Consider the following 26,291-nt stretch of genomic DNA (forward strand, 5'->3'; position numbering starts at 1 on the left):
CTGTGAACATCTTAGATGGAGGCTACTTTGAGATAGATCTGTGTGTCAACTGCATATTGGTGAATGTGGATGTTGTGTGGAGAGAGGAGAGTTCAGAGCGGCTCTCTTCCCAAGAGCTACTGCCTTTTCCTCCCCTGCAGGCTCATTTTAAACACCTGTGAGAGGTTAATGTGCTGCAGGTGTGTGGTCGGGGTCGGGCCTGCCTGACCTTGCCTGTCCTGTCCGTGTTAACAGGACAGCCTGTTGACAAAATGGGAGTCTGTCCTCTGTGTCTTAGTGTGTGGTTTCTCAGTACTCTATCAGAGCAAATACTGCCTTCCCTCTTAGCTAAAGAAGGTCTAGCAAAATCTTCCATTAAGGTTAATCTCTCAGCTTTGGCCACTTACACAACCAAACCCCATCAGCGGTCGTTAGTGTCTCACCCAGCGGTTAAGGCTTTTCTCAGAGGTGTCACACGCTCTTTCCCCAGACAAAGGAAAATGGCTCCCCCATGGAGTATTAACATGGTCCTAGCCGCATCAATGAGAGCACCATATGAACCCATACACAGGTGTGACTTAAAATTCCTATCGTGGAAGACAGCCTTTCTTGTGGCCATCACATCAGCCAAGCGCATCCGGAAATTACAGGCTTTGTCCGCTGAACCTCCTTTCACCAATTGTCACAGAGACCTCACCCTAAATGTATTCTCAAGATCGTGTCTGAAGCCATTCTGGCAGAAAGGATCGTTCTACCTGCATTCTTCGGCAACCACACAACCACTGCTGAACGTACGCTACACTCCCTAGATGTGGCAAGAACACTAAACTTCTATCTAGAACAGACCAAGGAATTCAGGACCTCTAAAAGACTCATTGCATTTGCGGGACGAACCAAGGGCAAATTCATATCCAAACAGAGCCTTGCACGTTTCGTATCCAGTCGTATTGCTCATTGTCATGAGCTCAGAAACAACCACAGCACACTCAACCAGAGCAAGGGCGACTTATCTGGAGCGAGACGTTGAGACGCTGGAGAAAGATGATCCCGGGAAACATGGTCTGGGAGCTGGGACTCCCCGGAGTGGAGTTAATGGAGTGTGGGAAGGCTGTCCCTTTCCTTTATGCTTGTTCCCTTGTGTTGAGAGGCCAACACAGGAGTTCCTGAGGGGCAGAAGGTGGGAGCCTGGCCTTGGAAGTTGGAGACCGTGTGCTCCAAGCTGCAACGAGAACTGTCAAAGCGAACAGCGAGTTTCCGGTGGATGGGTAACCCGGTGCGCAAGTGTGTTAACTTTATCAATAAGGAATACTTTGTAGCAGAGTGGTCATGTGTGGCATGAAATGCATTTTCGAACATTGTTCTTTTCACTTTAAATGGATTAGCCAAACATTAAACATTTGAAGCTAAACACTAACAGAATAACTCTTGAACAACAATGTAAAATGAGTTATTGATTGATTTGATTGATTTGTTTATTTATAGAGCGCTTTATGCCAAGGCGCTGTAGAATGGAACAACTCATACAGTGAACAACAATAAACAATGTGAGCAAAATTACATGATGAAGCATTCGACAGTAAAACAGTGCAAAAAGCAGTTAACTGTGGAAAAGGGGAGGTAAAGAGGAAGTAGGATTGGCGAGGGGGAATAGAAAAGAAAAGAACAAGTGAGGAATAGGAAGGTGGGAGAATGGAGGGAGAGGGGATTAAGGAGTCGGGAGAGGGGGGATGAAGAGAGAATGGGAAGATCTTCAAGGAGGAGAGTGTAGGAGAAGGGATTTAAGGGATGTGCGAAATGAGGGAAGGGTAGTGGAAGAGCGGATTGAGAGAGGGAGTGCATTCCAGTGAAGTGGAGCAAGAAGTTGGAAGGAACAAAACCTGGAAGAAGCACAAGGGGAAGGAGGTACAGTAAGGAGGAAACGGTCAGCAGAACGAAGAGGGCGTGAGGGGGAGTAGAAGGTGAGAAGTGAGGAGAGATAAGGAGGAGCAAGACCATATAAGGATTTAAAAACAAGGCAGAGAAAGCAGAATTTTAACTGAGAGTGGAAAGGTAGCCAACGAAGAAGAGAGCGAGGAGGAGATGGAATCACGGGAGGTAAGGAGACAAAGGGTACGAACAGCAGAGTGGTAAATGGATTTGAGGGGGGTAAGCTGGGAGGCAGGAAGTCCAAAGAATAAAGGGGAGCAGTAAAATAGCCAGGAGAAGGAGAGAGGAGATAAGGAGTTTGGTTGCATGGAAAGTGAGGGAGGGACGGATTTTGCGAATGTTGTATAGATGGAAGCGGCAGGAGCGAGAGGTAAGTGAAATGTGTTGTGAGAAGGAGAGAGAGGAGTCAAAAATAACACCCAGATTGCGAGCCTTGGAGGAGATAGGGAGGTCGGAGGGGGGAAAGTGAATGAATGGGGGAGGAGAGGGAGAAGGAAGTGAGTTAGAAGGGAAGAAAAGGACTTCCGTCTTATCAGTGTTGAGAGAGGAAGCGGGAGGACATCCAGTTCTTGATAGCTGTGAGACAGGAGGAAGGTTTGAGATGAAGGTCAGGTGTGAAGGAGAAAGAGAGAAAGAGTTGAGTATCATCAGCATACAAGTGATGGGAGATGTCAAAGGAGGAGATAACAGGGGCGATGAGTGATGTATAAAGAGAGAAAAGGAAAGGACCAAGTACAGAGCCTTGAGGAACACCATATGTTAGAGGGAAGGAAGAAGAGGTCTGACCACCCCAAGAGACAGTAAAGGAATGAGAAGAGAGGTAGGAGGATAGCCAATTGAGAACAGGGCCCTTGAAACCAAAAGAGAGAGTGTGCAGGAGGAGTGGAGGATCGACAGCATCAAAGGCAGCAGAGAGGTCAAGGAGAATAAGGATGGATGATTGCTTGGCATGCCGAGCAGAGAAGAGAGAGTTGAGGATCAAAGTAAGAGCGGTTTCAGTGGAATGTTTAGGTGAAAGCCAGATTGAAAGGGAGGAAGAATAGAGGAGGAGGAGACAAAAGAAGAGAGTTGGGAATAAGCTAAACGCTCAAGGAGTTTGGAAAGGAAAGGAAGAAGGGAGATGGGTCTGTAGTTAGAGGTGAGGAGTGGGTCAGCCGAGGGTTTTTTAGGATAGGGATAATCGTATCATGTTTGAAGGCTGAGGGAAAAGTAGAAGATGAGAGGCAGGAGTTAAAGAAAGTGGTAAGGTTTGGGATAAGAAGTGGGTAGATTTTGGGAATGAAAATAGAGGGGAGAGGGTCAGAGGGGGTGGAGGTGGGGTGAGCTTTGGACAGGAGAGAGGAGACATCTGACGAAGAGACAGGTGAGAAAACAGACATATCGGAAGAGGGAGGAGAGGGGGGAGGAGAAGAGAAGGAGTTAGAGGTGAGGTTAATTTTTTGGCGGAGTGAGATGATTTTGGAGGAAAAGTTAGCAAAATCAGAGGGAGAGAGCGTGGAATTGGAAGAAGGATCAGGAGTAGGAGGATTGAGAAGACGGGTAAGAGTTTGAAAGATTTGCCGAGGATGAGATGCTTGAGACTGGAGGAGGTTAGAATAGTAAGAGGACTTAGTGGTTGCAAGACAGGAGTTGTAGCGAGCATGATCAGAAAATTAAGAGGTTCGATTGGAGAGTGAGGGAGTTTTGAGCCAGAGTCTCTCCAATCGCCTGAGAAGGCGTCGCATAGAGCGGAGATGGGGGGTAACCCAAGGTTGAGAAGGCTTGCGTGTAATTATGAGTTATGAGTGAAATTCACAATTATTGAATACCAAACTGAATTAAAATTTTGTGAACCAACAGACTCAAGACCTTTTTGAAGCTGAAGAGGGAACGGGACCCTAAATTCAAGCAAACCATTATATGCTGAGTTCCAAAGTGAATATAACTTTAAGAGCAAGCAAACTACTACATGTGTCCAAAATTGTTAATATCTTTTGAAGAATAAGCAAATACAACCTGAAGTGTGATCCTTAAACAGAAAGAAATATCATTTTCAACTTGTGCGAAAGCTACCAGAACACATGTGAAAATGGAAACAATGGAACTGTGAAAATGAAACTAAAGACAAGGATATTTTCGTTTGAACTGTGCTATTTAACCAAATTATACCTTGGGGAAAAGGAACCCTTGAGATCCAAGACATATGCTGAAGTGAGGACGGGGTCTCAACGTTACCTTTTATTTTGTGGTTTGGAGCTTGGGGAAGGGAACCCTGAGTATTAGTTAAAACTATATCCTCTTGAACCCAAGGAAGTTAATTAAGACTTTGTGGAACTGCTTTACACTTGGGGACGTGAGCTGAAAGGAAGCTGCGAGCTGGAAGAAGCTCAGACTTTTGTATTGAACACAGTCTTCTTTTGTTATTGACATTCCTACATATCGTAAGAATATAGTTCGAGGGTAAGCATAGGTTTTGGACACAGACAAGATTCCCAATTTGAACTCTCCGACTCAGACTTTCCTTAGGTTTTATTTAGGTAGGGAAATCCCACCATATCATATGGAAATTTAGGTGTTCAACCATCCTGGCGTATAAGCTAAATAAAAATGTTTGTTTGAACTTGGAACTCTGTTGTCTGTGTCGTACTTCATGATGCCTTCACAGCTTGCAATCTCCCCTTGGAATCTGCCGACAGTAGGATGATCTATAATGCCTCAAAGTCCTTAGAAATCTGTATTTCCCCACACAAAAGGATTGGCGTCACTGTTGCAGAGTACCCAATGAACGGCCAGTGTCCGTATCAGCCTTGATGGCCTGTAGGGTCTCATCCACCTTCTTGAAAAACAATCTATGTAGTTGAATGGCATATCCACCACCTTGGACTGAACTTCCAAACCCAAGTTAGTGGCTTTGAGTTAACCTTGATGGCACAACGCAGCCCTGTTACCCATCTGTCGGAATTCTGTGTCCATGATGTTCACAGCAACAGATAGGTCATGATCTGATGCAGCCTCACCTTCACGTAGAAGGGTAAACACCTCCTCTAGCTTGTCGTCAGGTAGACTGTTAAGTGTTGGACCCAGCTTGAACCAAAGCTTCTGGTCATAGCAGGAAAGAATCTCTATTGAGTTTGCCTCTTTGATGGTCATAGCGGTCGTAGAAATGACACATTTGCCAAAAGTGTCCAGTTGCTTGCCTTCCTTGTCTGGTGGTACCATAAAAAGAGGAAGTATTTGCAGAGCACTTCTTGGGAAGCTGCCAAGACGACAGTCTGGGCAGGGCTGTGTGCTGAGGCATTTAGGTGTGGCATCGGAGACCTTATACTTCTCTTCAAAGCAATCTTTCTTCAGTGAACGGATTCCTCATAATCAGAAGGCTGTCCTCCCAAATATTGTCCAGTGCAGGGATAGATACCAGTCAACTTCTGGTAGATCAACACACTTGATAAAGGAACCCAACCTTTTTCTGCTCCTCTGGCAGAAGATCAAATCATTTCACCGCTCACAACATGGGATTGTGAAAAGAACCAATTCTGTTTGCAGGGGAGTCTCTTGGAGGTAGATCTGCGGACTCCCAGTCAACTGGCAATAGGTCTTCAAACTCGCCAGTTGATTTAGTACGTGGAGAATCATCCTTTGGATCATTATTGGTATCCGTGAGGGTGGCTGGTGGCAGAGGTGGGGCCCGTGGAGAGGTTTCGGAAGGTAGTGGACAAACCAATCCTCCTTCCACAGGAAAAGCACAAGGCTGTGAGGGAGGAGTCAATAGCGGTGCTGGGAGTAGTTGCTGAAGCTCCAAAACCAGCCATTGCAAAATATCCAGACACATCCTGTGAGCCCGAAGGAGTACGGACCTTACCACATCTGGAAGGCATGTCAACTTGAACAGGCGCTCGCGTAAAACCTGAACTGGGACAAGGCTCCAGTTGAGCAGGCACTTGCTTAGAAGGAGCTTGTGGTGTTAGCATGCTCATAGCCAGCAGCACAGTCTTCATCACAGACAGAAAACTCCTCCTGAATGTCACGTCTGCTCCTTGTTGTGTAGCAGCTGTTCAGGGGAGCCCATGGCCAAGCAGATAACAGCAGGCGGCTTCTATGTGACCAGTGAAAAAAATGGCAGAGCATGAGCCGGCCTGGGAAGGTAGGACTGTTGAGGAGGCCTCTCGATACACTGCAACTGCTCTTGGAAATGAAGAAACCAAGCGTCTGATTGTCGACGAGGATGCGCTTCTCGATGGAGTGGATCTGGATGTCAACAAGGTGGTGGCCGGAATTGACTTGGTCATCGACGAGATGGGGGTGATCGAAGAGAACTTGGCCAGTCCGTAGGCCGGTCGACAAGGTTGCCAACTTGGATGGCATTATGGGTCTTGGACATGAACAACTGGCAGATGGTGCAGTTGTTCAAATTATGTTTCAGGTACAAACAGACATACGTCATGAATATTCTCGATGTACAAGTTCTTGAGGTGACAAGTCGAGCAGGCCTTGAATAGGCTTTTCTTCCTAGTGTCTGCCATGATGTCCACCGATATCATGGACATCTGCTTCCATCCATTGGAGTTCAAGGCCTGAAACTGATGGAAGCAGTGTAACAACCCCAGAGGCGACAGAATCGGGTGAATGGTCACACCAGCTGCAAGAAATGATATGGCACCAAACAATGAAGAATTATCCGAAATAAAGAGCAACAATAGACATAATCGTTGAATATATGAAGATGGATTTCTCGGGGGTGCAGCTAAGGGGACCCTTTTAATTGGCCTTGGGCAATATGACCGGAAATTACTAATAGACCACTAAAGTGACAAGCAGTTCAAAATGTAAAGGTAAATTGCTTAAATGTTACCAAGGACTCCCAGCCTGATGACGGGGAATATTCAAACTGCATGTTAATTCATGAAAGATCCAATGCTGGGGAACTTTTTAAACTTAACTAAACCATTCCATTTGCAACCTAAATTATTTTTCAACAATATAGAAGCTCTTGCACATTGTGGCTCAAGTGTCTTGAGTGCATGGTTCACGCAGATTTCGGTTTTGAATTTTTAGGACAGAGGAGTAAGGTTTTAAGGGTTTTGTGGGTGAGTGGTTCTTCATTTAAGATGGGGGAATTGCTTTACAAATTTACTTTCATCGTTTAAACTTTAAGTGCAAGTAAATATCCTGCAGTTTATTTTTTATTACAATTTATTTTGTATAATGCGTTACAACCTTCACACTGCTTTCTTATACCAATAATCCTTACCTGTGGTCCCCAGCAGGAGCAGCACCATGACCCAGTAGATCCAAAAGAAGATGAGAGCCAGGAAAGTCCAAAAAGGCTGGAAGACTAGTAGGGGAAGATGAATGAAAACCTTCCCAGCCACATGGAACAAAGCAATCGCAAGGGCCACTCGCTTGCGCATCACTAGCATAATCAATAGGAGGATAACCTGAAAGATGGTGTTAAAAAGAGACATTAATTTTACAGATAAAGGAATAGTTATTTTTCAACTAGTGTGAAAGCCTGTTTACACAGGCTAAATGCTGGCCTAATAAACTGCCTAAGGCAACAGCTCCCTCCAGCTGCGACAACAGCCGAAGCAGGCAGTCTCTTCTGCGCATGACCGCATCAGACAAACGTACACTGTGCCACATATATATGATACCTTACTCACCGTAATGGTATTACTGATGCTTGTATCCGCTTAGATTCACGTGCTGTGCATAGGCCGATATCTAGTGGAAGGAGTATTACAGTTGTTTTCGAAATTCGAAAGGGGACGTTGACAGGGCATGCCAGTAATATTATCCCTAGTGTGACGTCCACTGTACCCATGGTCCTTCACGCGTTATCGTCCCTCAGATTGTTTTGTTTCTGACATGAGGTAGCATGAAGTGTAGCTTGAGTACAGGTGTATCCAAGCAGATCTGCATCAGACAAGCTCATAAGCATCCATGCACATTCTCTCCAAGGGGAGGAAGGGTGGGTGCATGTGAATCTAAGCAGATACAAGCATCAGAAATACGATTACGGTGAGTAATGTTTCCCTTCTGAGGCTTGTGGAATCTGCTTAGATCACACGTTGTTCATAGATTTCTGAGCAGTGTGGTGGGTTGTGAGAAGGTTCATGGGCAAACAGATGTTTTAGAACCACTTGTACCACTTGTGTATATGTCTTGGAATGGGGGTCAATGCAGTAGTGCGGAGTGAAAGGATGTATTGAGCTCCATGTAACTGCTTTACAAATTATGTCTAAGGGGACATTTGCAATACATGCCAGAGTAGCTCCTGTGCTCCTTGTGGAGCAAGTGCTTGGCGTGAAAGGCAGTGTCTTGTCTGACAGAGAATAACACAGTTGTATGCATCCGACTATCTGGAGATGGCCTTTTTGGAAATGCAGTCTCCTTCTCTGCCTGGGGCTACAGAGAAAAACAGTTGGTCTGTTTTTATTAGCGGTCTGGTCTTGTTTACATAGTAAAGGACTGCCCTTTTTACTTCTGGTGTGTGGAGTTTTACCCCTGTTGAGCTTTTTGGGTCCTGGAAGAAAGCCGGAAGCTCAATTGACTGGTGCACATGAAATTTAGAACTGAACATAGGAGAGAACCTAGGATGAGTAGGTAAAACCAGTTTGTCCTTGTGTATGACAAAGAAAGGATCCTGCACTGACAATGCTTGCAATTCACTAACTTCTTATGGAAGTAATAGCCACTAAGAAGGCAGTCTTGTAAGTCAGGTGTTTAAGACTGGACTTGTGCATCAGCTCGAAAGGGGGTCCCATGAGCTTAGCGAGTACTACATTGAGATCCCATCCTGGCGGTGAGTTAGAAATTGGAGGGTGGAGTCTCTTTACTCCCTCCATGAATGCTTTGCTGACCGGCACCTTCCAATACAATACTTTATTGTGGGAGGTGGTGTAAGCCGACAAGGCCGCTAGGTGGACCATTATAGAGTTGAATACTAACCCAGACTCTAGCAAGTAGAGCATATAGTTTAGAATGTGGGATGGGGTACATTCGATAGGGTTTATTTGTTTAGACTGGACAAATTACAAATCTCCTCCACTCGTCGAAATAACAGTGTCTAGTGTTTGGCTTTCGTGCCTCCTTGAGGATATCCATACACCTCTGTGGTAGGTTAAGATGTCCTAACTCTAGGACTTCTGGAGCCACGCTGCTAAGTTCGAGTGAGGTTGCAGGTGCACTGTTAATGCCCTGTGTTGAGTGAGTAAGTTTGTCTGGCAAGGGAGTTTGATGGGATCGCACATCGCCAGTTTGCACAGATGTGGATACCATGGCACCACTTTGTTCATGAGAGGAGTGAAGTGAAAAGCGTAAGCAAATCTCCCTGACCAGTTCATCCATAGGGCGTTCCCCTTGGAGCCTGGTTGGGGGAACCTGGACGCGAATTCTGGGCATTGTTTGTTTTTGCTTGTAGCGAACAAATCTAGCATAGGGAAACCCCATTGAGAGAAGATGGTCTACGACCTTTGTGTCTAGCTGTCACCCCTATTCCTCTGGTAGAGCGATCTCTGCTCAGTGAGTCGGCTAGAGAGTCGAGTTCCCCTGGAACGTGTTGTGGGGATAGGAATATTTTCCATTTGAGTGCCCATTTCCATATTTGTTGTGCTAGTTTGGACAGATTTGGAGAAAGTGTGCCCCCCGTTCGTTGATGTAAAACATTGCCATAGTGCTGTTGGTGAGGACTTGCACCGACTGCTTTACTAATGTCATGATCTCTGCTTCCAAAAGGTCAGGGTTTTCCCAACTCCCTTGGAAGCAGATCCATAACCCAGGTTCCGAGTGCCAACCAGTCCCAATTGGGACCTTTTGGACCCAGTCCTGGCGCCAGTGGCACCAGGCTCATAAATATGCCCAGTCCCAGCGCTGGAAGCGCCGGGCTCATAATGCTTGGGTGGACTTACCTGCAGCAGACCATGCTGCTTACTTGCCTGCCAGTTGAGCCTCTGATCCTCTTCTGTTTGGAACTACTTTTCCTGTTGGGTGGGGCTGGAGCCACTCCCTAGATTCAGAACACTGGAACTCTTCTGGAAGGCAGGAACTCTTTTCTTACCAGGCACTCTTTTCTTACTTACGCGTGGCTGTGGAAGGAGATACCTAAGCACTACAGGAGGCTATTTAAACCACACCCGGTGGATGAATCTTGCTTTGCGTTATTCTGCACCCTCTGCAGCAGAACGCTCATCGTGTCTTCTGCATCCGGTCCTGGGCCTAAGGAAAAAGGCTTACCATCCTGAATCCAGTCTTCAGCAACACCTATAAAGACAAGAAAGAACAGGTTAGCATTCCGGTATCTGAAAGGCAAAGGCTTACCTAATCTTCGTGCGCTCCGGAGGTCTTCACACTGCATTCCGGCATCTGAAAGACAAAAGCTTACCAACTCTTCGCACGCTCCGGAGGCCGTCGGCGCTGCATCCCGCATCTGAAAGACAAAACAAGGTGCGTTTAAAGACATTGGGGAACTTTAATACTCACGTGCCATTACTCCTTTCCACATCTAACCCAGTGGGTATCCCGGCACCCTGCAGCCGCTCCGAACTTGTACCTGCAAAATAAAGAGACAGTTAGAGCGCATCGTGAAGCTGGCAACAAGCGCTTACTTACGTGCTTCCAGGCGCTTCTATCCATCACACGGGCTCCATCTTCAACTCACTTCAGCCCATCATCCGCCATCGCCGGAACCCTGCAAAACAAGAGACATCATTATTAAAGACTTTAAAGACATTTGAGTTACTCGAAACTTACCGTTCGTGCAGTAAACGACGGACAGCAGTCCTCTGAAGTCAAGAGGCCTGCGCTACCTATCCAGTGAAGAAACTGGTTACAGCACCCTGCCCCGAGGCAGATGGAGAGCTCGGCATTCACTTACCTAAGGTGAGAGCATTAACCTGTGGGGGTCTACAGGAGAGGAGAAGGGGAAAGAGATAGGGACACCCCAATAACCCCAGTTCATTAACCCCGTATTTTCTATCTGCAGACATCTTACTCTGCACGTCAGGCATACAGGGCACAGAGGTCCAGCCCAAAGAGCCAACCGGGTGCTGCACATCACCTTTGAAGATACGGTAGTCGCCCAGTCAAGACCGGCGCCTCTGCGAGAATCAGGTGAGCGTTACAGAACGCAAAGCCTACCGCAAAACTCTCGCCCAGGCGCTATGGAAACCTCGGATACTGACCACCTAGCCCGGTTACTTGGGGAACTAAGGGCAGAAGTGCATGCAGCTCGTCAGGAAACGAACGCTCTAAGAAGGGAACTAATTATTTCCAAGGAGAGAACAGATGATCTTGCTAGACAATTGCTACAGTCACAAGCCGGACAGACCCCGCTACCCGCATCAGGGGCAAATCTTCCTTCAACATCCTCTATGAATCCAGTGCAGATCAACCTACCTGGGGATGTACCTCTGGCTCCGCCCGAACGATTTTCTGGTGACCCAAAGAGGTTTGCGATATTTATCAATCAGTGCCGGTTGCACTTCTTATGCCGGCCAGCAGCCTTTCCAACTGATCAAGCTAAAGTAGCTTTTGTACTTTCGTACCTTAGTGGCAATGCGGCAGACTGGTCGATCCCTCTAGTTAATCAAGATGATCCGGTTCTCCATGATTTTCAAGCCTTTCAGCTTAGTATGGAAAAACTGTTCGCAAGACATGCACAGGGACAGGCCTTGGACAATGAGCTTCTTTCGTTGCGACAGGGTAATCGAGACCTTTTGGCTTATATTGCATCTTTCAATAGACTAATAGTGGAAACTCAATGGCCTGAGGACAAAAGGATTACGCTGTTTTATAGAGGTCTAGGTGGAGAGCTCAAAGACGTTTTAGCCCAAGTAGTGAATCCCCCACAAGACTGTTCGGATTATATAGACTTGGTCGTTCAAATAGATCACAGACTGCAGAACAGGAAGGCCGATCGTTCCAAGTTTGATGCTCGAGTATTTTCCAAACCGCCAACTCCTTCCAAAGGAGTAGACTCCGGGGAACCCATGCAAATAGGGGGTCTGAAAGGTCCTCTTACACAAAGGGAGCGGGAAAGGAGAAAACAGTTGCAATTATGCCTATATTGCGGAAACTCAGGGCACTTTCTTCGAGACTGTCCGGTGAATCCTGCCAAGAAGGCAGTAGGAGCTGCAGTTACCACAGTTACAAACTCTGAGCAGGGAAACGACCTCGCTCGACAAGAATAGAGGTCCTCTTGCCGAGCGTGAAAACCAGTTCCGTGACCTCGCATTTCGTGATACCTATGGTCCTCATTAGCCCTGATAATCCGGATCGATTACATGCAATTGAAGCTTACGTCGACAGCGGTGCCATCGGCAATTATGTGGATCATGAAATGGTTTTGAGGATGAATCTAACTCTTTGTCCCAAGGCTGTAAAGGACGTCATTACTACGGTGGATGGTACGGAGATAGCCTCTGGGCCAGTAACGCATACCACTCAAGAGGTGACGCTAGTAAGTCAAGATGGACACCATGAGAAGATCGTGTTCGATGTGATCAAGGCCCCTCAGTTCCAGATTATTCTAGGAATACCTTGGTTAGAGAAACACAATCCTCTGATCGATTGGCGAGCAAGAACGGTCCAGTTTCCAGAATGTGTCTCTACTTGTCACCCTCCACCTGGTGTTGCACTGGCAGCAATTTCTTCAGAGACTCCCCAGTTACCTCCCGAATACCTAGAATACCAAGATGTTTTCCGGAAGGAGCAGGCTAACTCTCTACCTCCTCATAGGTCTTATGACTGCCAGATAGACCTGATACCTGGATCTACTCCTCCTTGTAGTAGAATTTATGCCCTCACCGAGCCTGAGAACCTTCACCTTCGACAATACCTGGATCAATACCTGGCAAATGGGTTTATTCGTCCTTCCAAGTCCCCTGCTTCTTCAGCTTTGTTCTTCGTTCCAAAAAAGGAGACCTTAGAACTTGTATCGATTATCGCTCCCTGAACCAGATCACCGTTAAGAATAGATATCCGTTACCTTTGATCCCTGAACTCCTGGACCAAGTCAGAAAAGCATGCATATATACAAAGCTGGATCTTAGAGGAGCTTACCACTTGGTACGAGTAAAAGAGGGCGATGAATGGAAGACGGCCTTCCGCACCAAGTATGGGCTATTTGAATATCAGGTCATGCCCTTCGGACTTTGCAATGCCCCGGCCGCCTTTCAATATTTTATGAACGATGTCCTCAGAGAGCTCATAGATGTGTGTGTTGTTGTTTACATCGACGACATTCTCGTTTATTCTTCATCGGAATCTGAACATCGGAAACACGTGAAAATGGTCCTCGAAAGATTGCGTCAACACAAACTTTTCGCTAAGTTGGAAAAATGTGTTTTCAACGTGACTGAAGTTGAATTCTTGGGATTCATATTATCACCTGGCGGAGTGCGTATGGATTCAAAGAAGGTCGATGCAGTTCTCAAATGGCCATCACCATCCTCCGTAAAAGGTGTGCAAAGCATGTTAGGCTTCGCTAACTTTTACCGCAGGTTTATCCCCGAGTTCTCTCGAATAGTCCAGCCCATCACTGCCTTGTTAAAGAAAAACAAACGTTTTGAATGGTCTACCGAGGCGGAACAAGCTTTCCAGGATTTGAAGACTAAATTTATCTCTGCACCAATCTTAAAACACCCTCGCCCCGAACTCCCCTACATCGTGGAAACTGATGCTTCAAGCCTTGCCATGGGGGCAGTTCTATCACAAAAGGACCCGGTAACCAATCAGTTGCATCCCGTGGCATTTTGGTCCCGCAAATTCTCGCCTCCTGAAGTCAATTACACGATTACTGACAAGGAACTTCTGGCTATCAAGTCTGCCTTTAAGGCTTGGCGGCATTATCTGCTGGGGGCCCGACACACCGTTACTGTGATTACGGATCACCGAAACCTGCAATATTTGAAAACCGCAAAAGCCCAATCCTCTAGACAACTCCGTTGGGCATTATTCTTTGCCGAGTTTGACTTCATAATTACCTATCGACCTGGTACAAAGAACGGTAAAGCCGATGCCCTTTCTCGGATGGGAGTGGAAGAACACTTGATCAACCCTAAACCTGTACCAATCATTCCCGAACAAAGAATTCTGGGTGTAATCGCCACAGAATCCATAGAGGAAGTTAAGGATAAAGCCAGGCAACTTGTAACTCCAGCAGACATACAGAATTGGCATCTGCAGGGAAAGGACTTTGCAGTAAAGGACAACTTATTGTATTTCCAAGAACGATTATACCTACCCAGCACAGATTTACAGAAAAAAGTAATCTCTTGTTATCACGACTCTTTAATGGAAGGTCATCCCGGTATAGCCAAGACCTCAGAAAAGATGAAGCGCTACTTCTGGTGGCCGTCTTGGAAAAAAGATATCAGAGACTTTATAATGTCCTGTGGAGTATGCGCCCAAAACAAGAGTCAAAAGGAAAGACCAGCAGGCCTCTTACGCCCTATTGACATCCCACCTCGCCCTTGGCATACGCTTTCTATGGGCTTCATCACCGATCTACCTCCATGCTCCGGATACAATACGATTCTAGTAATCGTGGACTTATTCTCCAAGATGGCGCATTTCATTCCCCTCAAAGGCTTGCCAACAGCAGCAACTCTGGCCCGAGAATTTCTCGAAAACATCGTCCTACTGCACGGTTTTCCTTCGGTTCTAATTTCGGATCGAGGTAGTCAATTTATTTCTCATTTTTGGCGAAGTTGCTGTCGGTCGGCTCAAATTGATGTGAGACTATCGACCAGTCACCACCCTCAGACCGACGGACAAACCGAGAGGACCAATCAAACTCTGGAACAGTATTTACGCTGCATGCTGCAACAAACTGAAAAAACTTGGAAAGATATCCTTTGGATAGCCGAGTATGCCTACAATAACTCTGTCCATTCGGGAACTGGGAAAACCCCGTTTTTTCTTTTGTACGGCAGTCACCCTCGAACCTCGGAGTTGGATCCCCTCCAAGATCTTGAAACACCAGCAGTAGACTACCTGCATTCTACAATCAGCCAAGCCTTTAAGGAAGCTGTTTCTCACCTTCAAAGGGCTAAAGAACAATACAAGAAAGGAGCAGATCAACATCGGAAGGAAGCCCCTCACTATCAAGTAGGGGATCAAGTCTGGTTATCCACCAAATATCTATCTCTAAAAGGGCCACGCACATTCAACCCAAGATACCTTGGTCCCTATTCCATCACTACCATAGTAAACCCAGTAGCGGTCAAGTTGGACTTGCCCCCGCACATGAAGATACATCCGGTCTTCCACGTCTCTCTATTAAAACCTGTGCAACCTCAAACCCGACTAACCAAATCTCCAAAACCTATCCTAGTTGATGGAGAACTCGAGTTTGAAGTCAAAAGCATTCTGGACTCCAAGATCTCCAAATCTAAACTATTCTACCTAATTGACTGGAAAGGCTACGGCCCCCAAGAGAGATCCTGGGAACCTGCTGAATATGTCCACGCTCCTCGCCTAATCAAAAGATTTCACCGAACATTTCCTGACAAGCCAAAACCCCCGGAGAAGCCCGGTTTGGGAGGGGCCTTGAGGGGGGGGGGGTACTGTCATGATCTCTGCTTCCAAAAGGTCAGGGTTTTCCCAACTCCCTTGGAAGCAGATCCATAACCCAGGTTCCGAGTGCCAACCAGTCCCAATTGGGACCTTTTGGACCCAGTCCTGGCGCCAGTGGCACCAGGCTCATAAATATGCCCAGTCCCAGCGCTGGAAGCGCCGGGCTCATAATGCTTGGGTGGACTTACCTGCAGCAGACCATGCTGCTTACTTGCCTGCCAGTTGAGCCTCTGATCCTCTTCTGTTTGGAACTACTTTTCCTGTTGGGTGGGGCTGGAGCCACTCCCTAGATTCAGAACACTGGAACTCTTCTGGAAGGCAGGAACTCTTTTCTTACTTACGCGTGGCTGTGGAAGGAGATACCTAAGCACTACAGGAGGCTATTTAAACCACACCCGGTGGATGAATCTTGCTTTGCGTTATTCTGCACCCTCTGCAGCAGAACGCTCATCGTGTCTTCTGCATCCGGTCCTGGGCCTAAGGAAAAAGGCTTACCATCCTGAATCCAGTCTTCAGCAACACCTATAAAGACAAGAAAGAACAGGTTAGCATTCCGGTATCTGAAAGGCAAAGGCTTACCTAATCTTCGTGCGCTCCGGAGGTCTTCACACTGCATTCCGGCATCTGAAAGACAAAAGCTTACCAACTCTTCGCACGCTCCGGAGGCCGTCGGCACTGCATCCCGCATCTGAAAGACAAAACAAGGTGCGTTTAAAGACATTGGGGAACTTTAATACTCACGTGCCATTACTCCTTTCCACATCTAACCCAGTGGGTATCCCGGCACCCTGCAGCCGCTCCGAACTTGTACCTGCAAAATAAAAAGACAGTTAGAGCGCATCGTGAAGCTGGCAACAAGCGCTTACTTACGTGCTTCCAGGCGCTTCTATCCATCACACGGGCTCCATCTTCAACTCACTTCAGCCCATCATCCGCCATCGCCGGAACCCTGCAAAACAAGAGACATCATTATTAAAGACTTTAAAGACATTTGAGTTACTCGAAACTTACCGTTCGTGCAGTAAACGACGGACAGCAGTCCTCTGAAGTCAAGAGGCCTGCGCTACCTATCCAGTGAAGAAACTGGTTACAGCACCCTGCCCCGAGGCAGATGGAGAGCTCGGCATTCACTTACCTAAGGTGAGAGCATTAACCTGTGGGGGTCTACAGGAGAGGAGAAGGGGAAAGAGATAGGGACACCCCAATAACCCCAGTTCATTAACCCCGTATTTTCTATCTGCAGACATCTTACTCTGCACGTCAGGCATACAGGGCACAGAGGTCCAGCCCAAAGAGCCAACCGGGTGCTGCACATCACCTTTGAAGATACGGTAGTCGCCCAGTCAAGACCGGCGCCTCTGCGAGAATCAGGTGAGCGTTACAACTAAGTATCTCGAATGCCTGAAGGGCCTTGAACACCACCAGTAGTTCCAGCAGATTGATGTGGTTCTGCGCCGCGGCATGAGTCCACAGACCTTGTGCTGTATGATGGAGATGAGCCCCCTACCCGGCAAGAGACGCGTCTGTCCATCGCCTGCACTTCTGGATCGTGGAAGGGTTTCCCCTTCAATAGATTTTCCCTTGTCCACCAGCGAAGGCTTTGTACCAGTGTTGGCGAAACAACCACTAGATCGTCCCACTGACCACTTGCCTGAGACCACGGTTTCACCAACCATTCCTGCATGGGCCGAAGGTGTGCGTGCAGTACCAGGTAAATGCAAGATGCAATCATGCCTAGCAAACACATAGCTTTGCGTACACTTATCTGGCGGCCGGTATGATGAGGAATTTGCATTAACATATTTTGGACGCTTTCCTCTGATGGGAAGACTAACCCTTCACTTGAGTCTATTACAGCTCCTAGGAACTGTTTGGTTGTGCTTGGCACTAGGCACAATTTTTTATCGTTTATAGAGAAGTCCAACTGAAAGAGGAGGTTGATAGTTCTTTGAATGTTCTGCCTGCAAATTGTCGGCATCTCCCCTGTAATCAGCCAGTCATCCAGGTAAGGGTACACCGCGATCGCTTCCCTGCGCTGCCACCACTGCCAGTACCTTTATGAATACCCTTGATGCGGATGCTATTCCGAAGGATAGCACTTTGAATTGGTAGTGTTGGTTTGCTATTTTGAACCGCAAGAATCTTCTGTGCGCTGGGAACATTGAAATATGAAAATAAGCATCTTTCATATCCAATGTTGCCATGTAGTCTCCCCGCTTTAGCAGGGGGATTACATCTGTAGCGTAGTCATGCAGAACATTTGTGGCTTGACATAGGTGTTTGCAGGGCGTAGGTCTAATACTGGGCGCATGGTTAGATTTTTTTGGGCACAAGGAAGTAGGTTGCATAAATACCCTTGTTTACCTGGTTCGCCGGGAAGACTTCTATGGCGGCCGTTTGGGGCAGCGTTGCGATTTCCTCGAGAAGGATGCATTGTTCTTCCTTCGAGTGAGTCTTTTGATGCGGGGGATGGTTCTGTGGTCGCTGGATTAGTTCCACACAATAACCGCCTGCCACGATCGATAGCACCCATTTGTCTGAGGTGATTTCCTCCCATGCTTGGGTGTAGTTTGAAATACGCCCTCCTACTGGAGAGGCATGGAAGGGCACCTGAAGCGGGTAGTCACTGTTTTGGAGGTGTGGCTCCACCTCTAGAAGTGGAGGACCTCCCCCGGCCGCGAGATCTGCGCTGTCCCATGTGAGGCCTGGCCTTGATTATTACCCCAGGATGATCCCTGACTTTGATTGTAGCTTGAACCCCTCTAAATTTTGTCTGCGAAAGCGACACAAATTATTATTACCTCTTTCGCCTGTGGGTTTATTGGTAAGCTGGCCCAAGGACTTTAAGGTGTTGAATTCCTCTTTAGCAGATTTTAGGGCGTCTTCAACAGCCTTCCCGAAGAGGACGTTGGGCTCAATAGGCATATTAAGAAGCATAGCTTGAGTCTCCTGCTTCAAGTCGGACCGGCATAGCCACGCATGTCTCTTAATAGTAGTTCCCTCTGCAATAATTCTGCCTGCATTGTCAGCAGCGTCTAAATTACTTTTCAGAATGCAGCTTGAAACTGCTCTGCCTTCTGCCGCTACCAGGGCCAATTGTGTCTTAAGGGGTTCAGGAGCTGAAGACAATAATGCAGACACCTCATCCCATTTATGGCAGATATAACTTGCCAAAAGTGTGGTATTTTTGGCGATTCTCGCCTGAAAGGCAGCCGAAGATGCTACTTTCCGCGCCAGAGTGTATAGTTTCTTACTTTCATTGTCAGGTGGTGCCACCGAAGCGGCCAAGGGTGTCTCTGCTCTCTTGTTGCTTCAACTACAAGAGAGTCTGGTTTGAGCTGTCCCCTGATAGAGGGGATCTTTGGGAGCCGGGCGGAAGAGCTTCTCGATGCGTGGATTAACTGCCTGTGTCTAGTTAGGTGTCTCCAGAGAGGGCTGGATCCTCGGCTGGATAGATTGCAGGATGGGAATGAACTGCATAACTGCTTTTTTTTATCCCCTAAAATGTCCTCAACAAAGTCTTTGTCTTGTTGAGTTTCCTGTGTTTTTATCTGCAAATGCTCAGCTACCTTGATGAGCATGTCGTTTTGTAGTGGCTGGTTGTCTATTGGCGAATCTGCTACTGGAGGGGTCTAGGGTGATGGGAGAGACTGTTATAAATCTCTCCCTCCTCATCGTCATAGTCCTGTTCTGTTCTGTGCCCTCTTGAATTGTATAGGTGTCTTCATTGTCGGGATCTGGGTCATACATATCAATGAAGGGTGGGTCCTGCTGGGGTGGGATAGCCAGGGTATCAGGACAAGACCTCTTAAAAGGGGGCTGAGTAGGGGCATCTGCAGGGATTTGAGAGCCAGAGGCAGCTGTAGTGGGAGGGGTGATTTGAAAGTTTTGGAAAGAATTTGGGTTCTTTCGAAGAAATTTCCATAAAGGTCATCCTTCTCATGACTATCAATGTCCTCACATGTCCATTGAGCTTGGAATGGACATAGGGCCTAGTGGGAAAGCCTGACCTTGAAGTGTGACTGGGATTTGACGTGACGGTTGACCCTTGTTCTTTAGAGCTTCCGACAAGGATTCCTCTTCCTGTGGATGTGATTCCTTTTCCTTGTGTGGATGGGAATCCCCCTCCCTGGGTGTAGTATGGGACTTTTCCCTCGAAGGGTCTTAGAAGAGTGCTTTTTGGACTCCTTCCCCTTCAGTAGGCTCTTGGGGATGTGTTTTTTTTTTTAACCAGCTGGGCTAATCCCGACTGTCTAGGACTTTTAGCCGTCTTCGATGAGGCATGTCAAACTTCGGCCGTGGAGTGATCAGACGTCTCATCAGCTGACGTGCGACGTTCGGAAACTGATTTAGGCATGCCTGTGCTGTCTTTCGACAGTCAGGCCTGTCATGCGGCGATCGGGACCTTGTGTGCCCAGAGGACAGGGATTCTTTATACCTCTCCCTGGACATCGTGTGTAGGCCCTTGGTCAACGAACGCATCGGGTCACAGCCCTTGGCTGTGTGTTTAGTGGTAGGGGCAGTGCAAGCGCCGATACCGCCGGCGATCATCCCCGTAACAGGGTGGCTGGCCTGTCTGTTGCGGTTGGGGGCTTGCACTTGGTAAACTGATGTTTCCCCATCTCCTTTGCAGTCCGAAAATGCGACCTTGCTGCCATTGGTGTAGGTCCCCTCCACCACCATGGTGGCCTCGGCCTGCGTGGTGGGCCCAGCGCTTAGTTAAACGGTCCTTTAACATCTTAGGTTTAAAGAGCTTATAGGCTCGAAAGCTCCCTTCAACATGATCCCGTGGGAGACAAAGGTTGCACACCAGGTGCTTGTCGACCCATGGGAATTTTTTGTTGCAAATTGGGCAGAACTTGAAAGGGGTTCTATCCACAATTAAATTAAATGGCAGGTAGGTGAAGATAATGTATGAAAAGGGGCAAATCCATTCTCCAATGTCCTCCCCCCTCTCTCCCTGCTGTGTGGGCTGAAGCCCGAAGCGGTCCTCCAAGGCCGAAAGGATCGGTCGATGGGAGTCTCATTTGATGGTCGTCTTCTTCACCGATGTCGGAGATGTTATTGATAGTCGGTGAGCAAAAGATATAAAGGATAGGACGAGTAACTAATTGATTAATCAATGGCGTTATGCCGAAATCAGAACTCTGCGATTTTGCATCAGTCTACGATGGCGTAAAAAACAATCTGAGAGACATCGACGCATGAAGGACCATGGGTATAGTGGAAATCACACTAGGGATAGTATTACTGGCACAACCGGTCGACTTCCCTTTTTGAATTTCAAAAATTCCGCAGCTTCCACTAGATGTCGACCTATGCACAGCATGTGATCTAAGCAGATTCCACAAGCCTCAGATATATATATATATAAAATGTGTAGGTATGTTTCCGTACTCTGCCGATGCTATTTATCAGTGCTAGGTTATCCTCAGCTGTCCAAATGGCAGATTCACCTCTACGTGCCCTTCCACTTCAACAACAGGTATCATTTTAACAGAACGAGCACGGTTCTACGCGGTCCCCTTCACCTTCCACTATCGCAAACATTTGGAATAATTTCAAGTTACTTTTTTCCAACCCCCACTTCTCTTCACACAGGGCAAGGCATTTCCGGTGTCAATGACCAGTCAATTACCGGCTCAACATTTCAGTCTCTAAAGAGTGAACCGCTGTAGGACAAATGCTTCCCCACAAGCTAAAACTCAAGTAGGTGCTGTAATTATGCTACTATGCAATCGTATGGCATCACAGGGACTCTGCAATGGAACAAGGTTGACAAAAGAAGACCGTTACCCATATGTTTAGCCTTTTCAATGACCATGAATAAGTCAGAGACCTACGCCACCTACCTGGGAGTGATCAGTGTTAATTTCCGATATTTAAGAAGGGGGATAGAAGTGACCCCATAGATTACCAATCGATACTGACCTTTAAGAAATGCTAGAACAGCGTATGTTAAGACAGGAACGCCTAGTATTGTACGATTATTGGCAGATTTGAAAGCTTGCATGGAAACAAACAGGTTTCCAATCAAGAGCATTTTATAACATTTTACCATTCCAAAAAAAGTGTGTTTCATAAAGGTAAACAAAGCTCAGATGACTAGTACCAATGGCTCTTCAGCAGGTTTCCACTCCAAAAACTTGGTGGCGTAAGGATATCATGTAGCACTAATGACTGATGGAGGAAGAGTCATATCAGAATTATTTTCAATTTACCAGTCCACACAAGAGTACAATTAACACTTTGGATCTGGTTGCTTGCCCATTGATATCCTTCATATACATGCCTGTGCCACCATTATTCCCATTCCACTTGAGTCTGCCAAGTTTAAATCCTGTTAATGAGCTGTGCGAGCCGATGTGAGACTTTCCTTTTAGCCCCCACTCCCACCAAATGAGTGCCCTTGAAGCAGGTACCGTAAAAGTGCCCATATGATGTGATATGTCAAAAGTGTTAGTGTGTCAATGCAAACATTTGGCACAGAGCTACACACATGCCCAGCAAAGGAGGGGCTTAAGGTTTTTGTATGCTTTGTAAAAAAAAAAAAAAAAACTATAGCTGACTGGTGCAACACATGTATATGACAGTACCGTTTTTTGGCATATGGGTACTTTATTTCATAGCAGGGGTACAAGTATACATATCAGAGATGATTAAACAGAGGTCTCAAGGCATCATGGTGAGTCCGTAGTATCCGATACTCGGGAGTCTCCAAGTTAGGTGCATAGCGGGGCCCAAATGTCTTTTGGTCTACATACTGCCATAACACTTTTACATACCTCTCTTCACACTCCTGTACATATACGAGGTCTTGCAGCCAGGCCTGCAGGGTAGGAGCCGTTCCAGACTTCCAGGCCTTAAGTATATTCCTCTTGGCTACTGCCCCAGCTATGGCAAAGAATGTGGGTTTTTGTTGAGCCCTTACCTATGTCACCCAATAAGTATTTCTGTGGTGTGGGCAGGATATTCACCCCAAGCATGTCACTGGTCAATTCTGGCTACTTCCTCCCATGTGTATAGCGTCCGCTGATTGTGTGTGACATTTGGGACAGGTTGATTGTTTAGTGTGGTCGAATTTAGAGATTTTATTTGGGGTAATATGCAGATGATTTAGTATTTTGAATTGGATTAGTCTGAAGTTGTCGTTTATGGAGATGGATTTGGTGTATTCGCAATACCTGGCCCACTGGGAGTCTGAAATGGAATTGTCAAGATCACGTTCCCATTTCTGTCTCATGGTGTTTCTGGACGGGGTATGTGCTTGAGCGGCTTTATATAAACTAGAAAAATGTCCTGTTAAACCCTCCTAGGTCATGACCTGAGTTAGGAACTGATGCACAGGGGGGGCCTCTGGAAATTTAGGCCATTTGCGTTTACAGGCCGCATTTAAGCGATAATATTGAAGTATTGTAACAAGGCCTGCTCCCACTTTTTTATGGACTTCCTCCAGTGACGCAAATTTGCCCTCCGGGTAAAGGTCACCCAGTAGCATCTCTTTATTGAGGTCCCAACTACATTGTAGTGCCGTGTCAAACATGGGTTCCAGGTCGGGGTAATGCCACAGGGAGGTGTACGGCCAGTAGGGGCTACTGCATCCCACCCCGCAGAATATCCTAGACCAGACACGTATCGTCGAGTTGACTGGGTCAATCTCCTTCGTCTTGTTCCTAGCTTTGGCATATGGCATTGCTTGTATGTTAACGGGAGCTACTGCAAACTTCTCTGCACGTACATGTGCATGTTTCTCCGCAATGTCTGACCAATATTTTGCAAAATGTGCCTGTGCTGCTTCAAAATATAGGACGAAGTCGGGGGCCCCTAACCCCCCCTGTATCGTACCTCTCGCACATCTTGGGCCACTGACGTCCCACTGTCTTCCCGCTCCAGATAAAGGTGGAGGCCAACTTCTGTAAATTCTGGAAGAAGTCTCTACCTGGCCATATGGGGATGCCACAAAACATACGGTAATTTCAGTACTACCACCATTTTGAGCAAGGCCACACGTCTGTATAGGGATATCGGGCGTTTGTTCCAAATTTCGAGCTTACGTTCTAAGAGTAGTAGATAAGGGGCATAATTGTTTTCATACAGAGTGGTCTTGTCAATGGTCATTACTATCCCCAAATACCGGGCTGAGGTGGGCGACCACCTGAAGCCAGACATAGCTTGTGTGGTAGTCTGTGTCAACGGGATGACTTCCGACTTGGTTTGGTTAACTCTATATCCGGAGTACAGGGAGAATTAGTTTATCTCTTGCATTATTGGGGGCAGGTGAGTCTCTGGGTCCCTGACATAGATCATTGTGTCATCAGCGTACAGGGAAAGGAGTTGTGGGGACCCTCGGGTGCGAATACCCTTCCATGTGTGTTTGTCTCTTATGTTGGCCGCCATCACCTCTATCGTGAGCGCAAATATGAGGGGGGACATCCTTGACGGGTACCCCTGCCCAGTTTAAAGGTAGCTGACAGCATTTTATTTGTTCTTATCGTCGCTACTGGGTTCTTATATAACAATCGGATATAACTCATGAAACCTGGCCCAAATCCCATTTTACCCAGAATTAGAAACATGTAGCTCCGCGACACAGAGTGAAATGCTTTTTCAGCTTTTAAAGTGATTGCTGCTGCTTTGACATTCGGATCCAGCTGCAAGGAGATGGCAAAGAAACGTCGAAGATTCAGAGCCGTCGAGCGGGTAGGAATAAAGCCTGATCGGTCTGTGTGGACTAATTTGTTCATATATGGGAGAAGGCAGTTCGCAATGACCTTGGCATATATTTTGCGTTCGTATTGATTAGTGATAGGGGTGGTAGCAGGTGGGGTCCTGAGGAGGTTTGTGGGGCTTGAGTAGGACTGTTATTATCGCCTCCCTCATAGTTTCTGGTAGTATTCCCCTCTCAAGTGCCTCCTCCTAAACCTCCAGCAACTTGGGAGCCAATTCCACCTTGAATACTTTGTAGAATTCGGCTGGCATGCCGTCAGACCCCGGGGTCTTGCCTGTTTGTAGATTTGAGATGGCTAGTTCTATCTCGTCCAACGTCAAAGGTTCTTCTAGTAGTGCCCGGTCCGATTCACTTAGCTCGGGCAGTGGAGATGAGTCTATATAGTCCCGAGCTCTTCCGGCGTCACTGCATCCGCATTGGCGTATAGGTTAGTATAGAATTGTTGGAACACATTAACTGCCCTGGGTGCAGTCTCCGCCGACCCGGTTGAGTTGACTATGGTAGCTATCTGTTTCATCCCCAATTCGGATTTGATAAGGCTTGCCATTGTTCTGCTTGACTTATCGTCTTCTCGTATTTTCTAGCCTTCGCTGGCTGCATTACATAGTACAGTTCTCGTTCCGCCAGAGTTCGAAAGCACTCCAGTCGTTCCTGCATTTCTTGCAATCCGTCGCCTCCATTGGTCGCAGAGTAATGGTTCTCCAAGGTTCGTAGTTCCTGTTCCACCCGACCCAGTTCCTTCCAGATTTCCCTCAGTGCTCCACAAGAATGCACCATCAGTAGGCCCCTTAGCCACACTTTGAAAGTCTCCCAGACTGATTTACTGGTGGGTACAGAGTTAGTATTCCGTTGGAAAAAGTCTTCAATCTCGATCCGGAGACACTCTACATTGGATTCATCCTTTAATAGGTCAGGGGACCTTCGCCAGTTTCGGGTAGTATGTTCCGTGTTTCGTGGGACAAATTCCAGGAGTACTTGGGAATGGTCTGACCGTGTCCGTGGGGGTATTGCACATTGTATTGCTTCCGCGATAAGCTCAGGGGTACATAGCCAGTAGTCTATTCGGGAGCTAGACCCGTGGACCCCAGAATAGAACGTATATTCTCTGTCCCGAGGATGCATTTCTCTCCATGTACCCACGAGAGGCAGCGTGGCGGCCATCTGGAGCACCACCATTGCCGCCTGTGACCGATCGTCGTTCGGTCTGCGTCAATGTTCAATATTAAGTTGAGATCGCCACCCCAGATCACTGCAGTTGAGCCCAGTGGTGAAAGCAATTCCATAACTCGTAGGTAGAACTCAGTCTAGATTAGGGCCGTAGTTGTTGACATTTACTATCTCCCTGTTGTGTAGTTGCCCCCATACGATCACATATCGACCTTCACCATCCACAGCGGATTTGGACATCTGAAAGTTGGTCCGTTTATGCACTACAGTGAGGACTCCCCCTACATGCGTAGAATAGTTTGTGGTGACTTTCACGGGCCCGTTGTGTGCAAACGTGTCTTATTTTCTTAGTTGCGTGCGTCTCCTGTAGGAGGAGGATATCCATCTTGTGACGGTTCGCATATGTTACAATTTTCCTTGCCTTCATCGGGTTTACCAGGCCTCTGATGTTCCATGTAAGGAGTTTAACCCCCCCTGTACCCTCTGGCTCACTGGTAATGCCATTATAGTTCCATTCCAATTTGCGTGGTGGGCTCTGTGCCTCTATATTCTGTGTGCAATTCCTGTCAGATTTTTCATCCATCTCGTCTAGCCTCCAATGTAACATTGATTTCCTATCGACTTGTTTGCAGTCAGACCAAGCATTATCGCATGGTGCCTTCCCCTTGTAACCTGGGCAACAGGCCGGAACCCCTCCCCACCTTCCAACTGGACAGTGTAAGTCCCCCCCCAACTGCACAACATTTGGAAAGATGGGCGGCACTGCATGGTTGGTCGATCCCATACTTCCTTCTGACCAGACCGCAGTAACGGCCACTGCACCATTGTAAACTCGGATCCAGGTTTACTTAAGTGATACCATATCCGTCGATGCCTTCCACTTTCATGTGTTCTGCTCGGGCAAAGGATTTTTGTCTCCTGGTTGTTGCGCTCGATA

The 26,291-nt window shown here is 47.2% G+C and overlaps 1 protein-coding gene across 2 annotated transcripts in view; it reads right to left on the bottom strand.

The window, feature by feature from the left end:
• SLC44A1 (solute carrier family 44 member 1) overlaps window positions 1-26,291 on the bottom strand; it is an 889,643-nt gene that overhangs the window by 93,044 nt on the left and 770,308 nt on the right. For both annotated transcript variants that reach the window (XM_069630839.1, XM_069630838.1), the window contains exon 9: window positions 7,133-7,319. In XM_069630839.1, the coding sequence (XP_069486940.1) occupies window positions 7,133-7,319 (187 nt within the window). The remainder of the gene's footprint in view (window positions 1-7,132; window positions 7,320-26,291) is intronic.

Source organism: Ambystoma mexicanum, chromosome 6q, assembly GCF_040938575.1.
Source record: "Ambystoma mexicanum isolate Mex_15411 chromosome 6q, UKY_AmexF1_1, whole genome shotgun sequence".
Lineage (NCBI taxonomy): Eukaryota > Metazoa > Chordata > Amphibia > Caudata > Ambystomatidae > Ambystoma > Ambystoma mexicanum.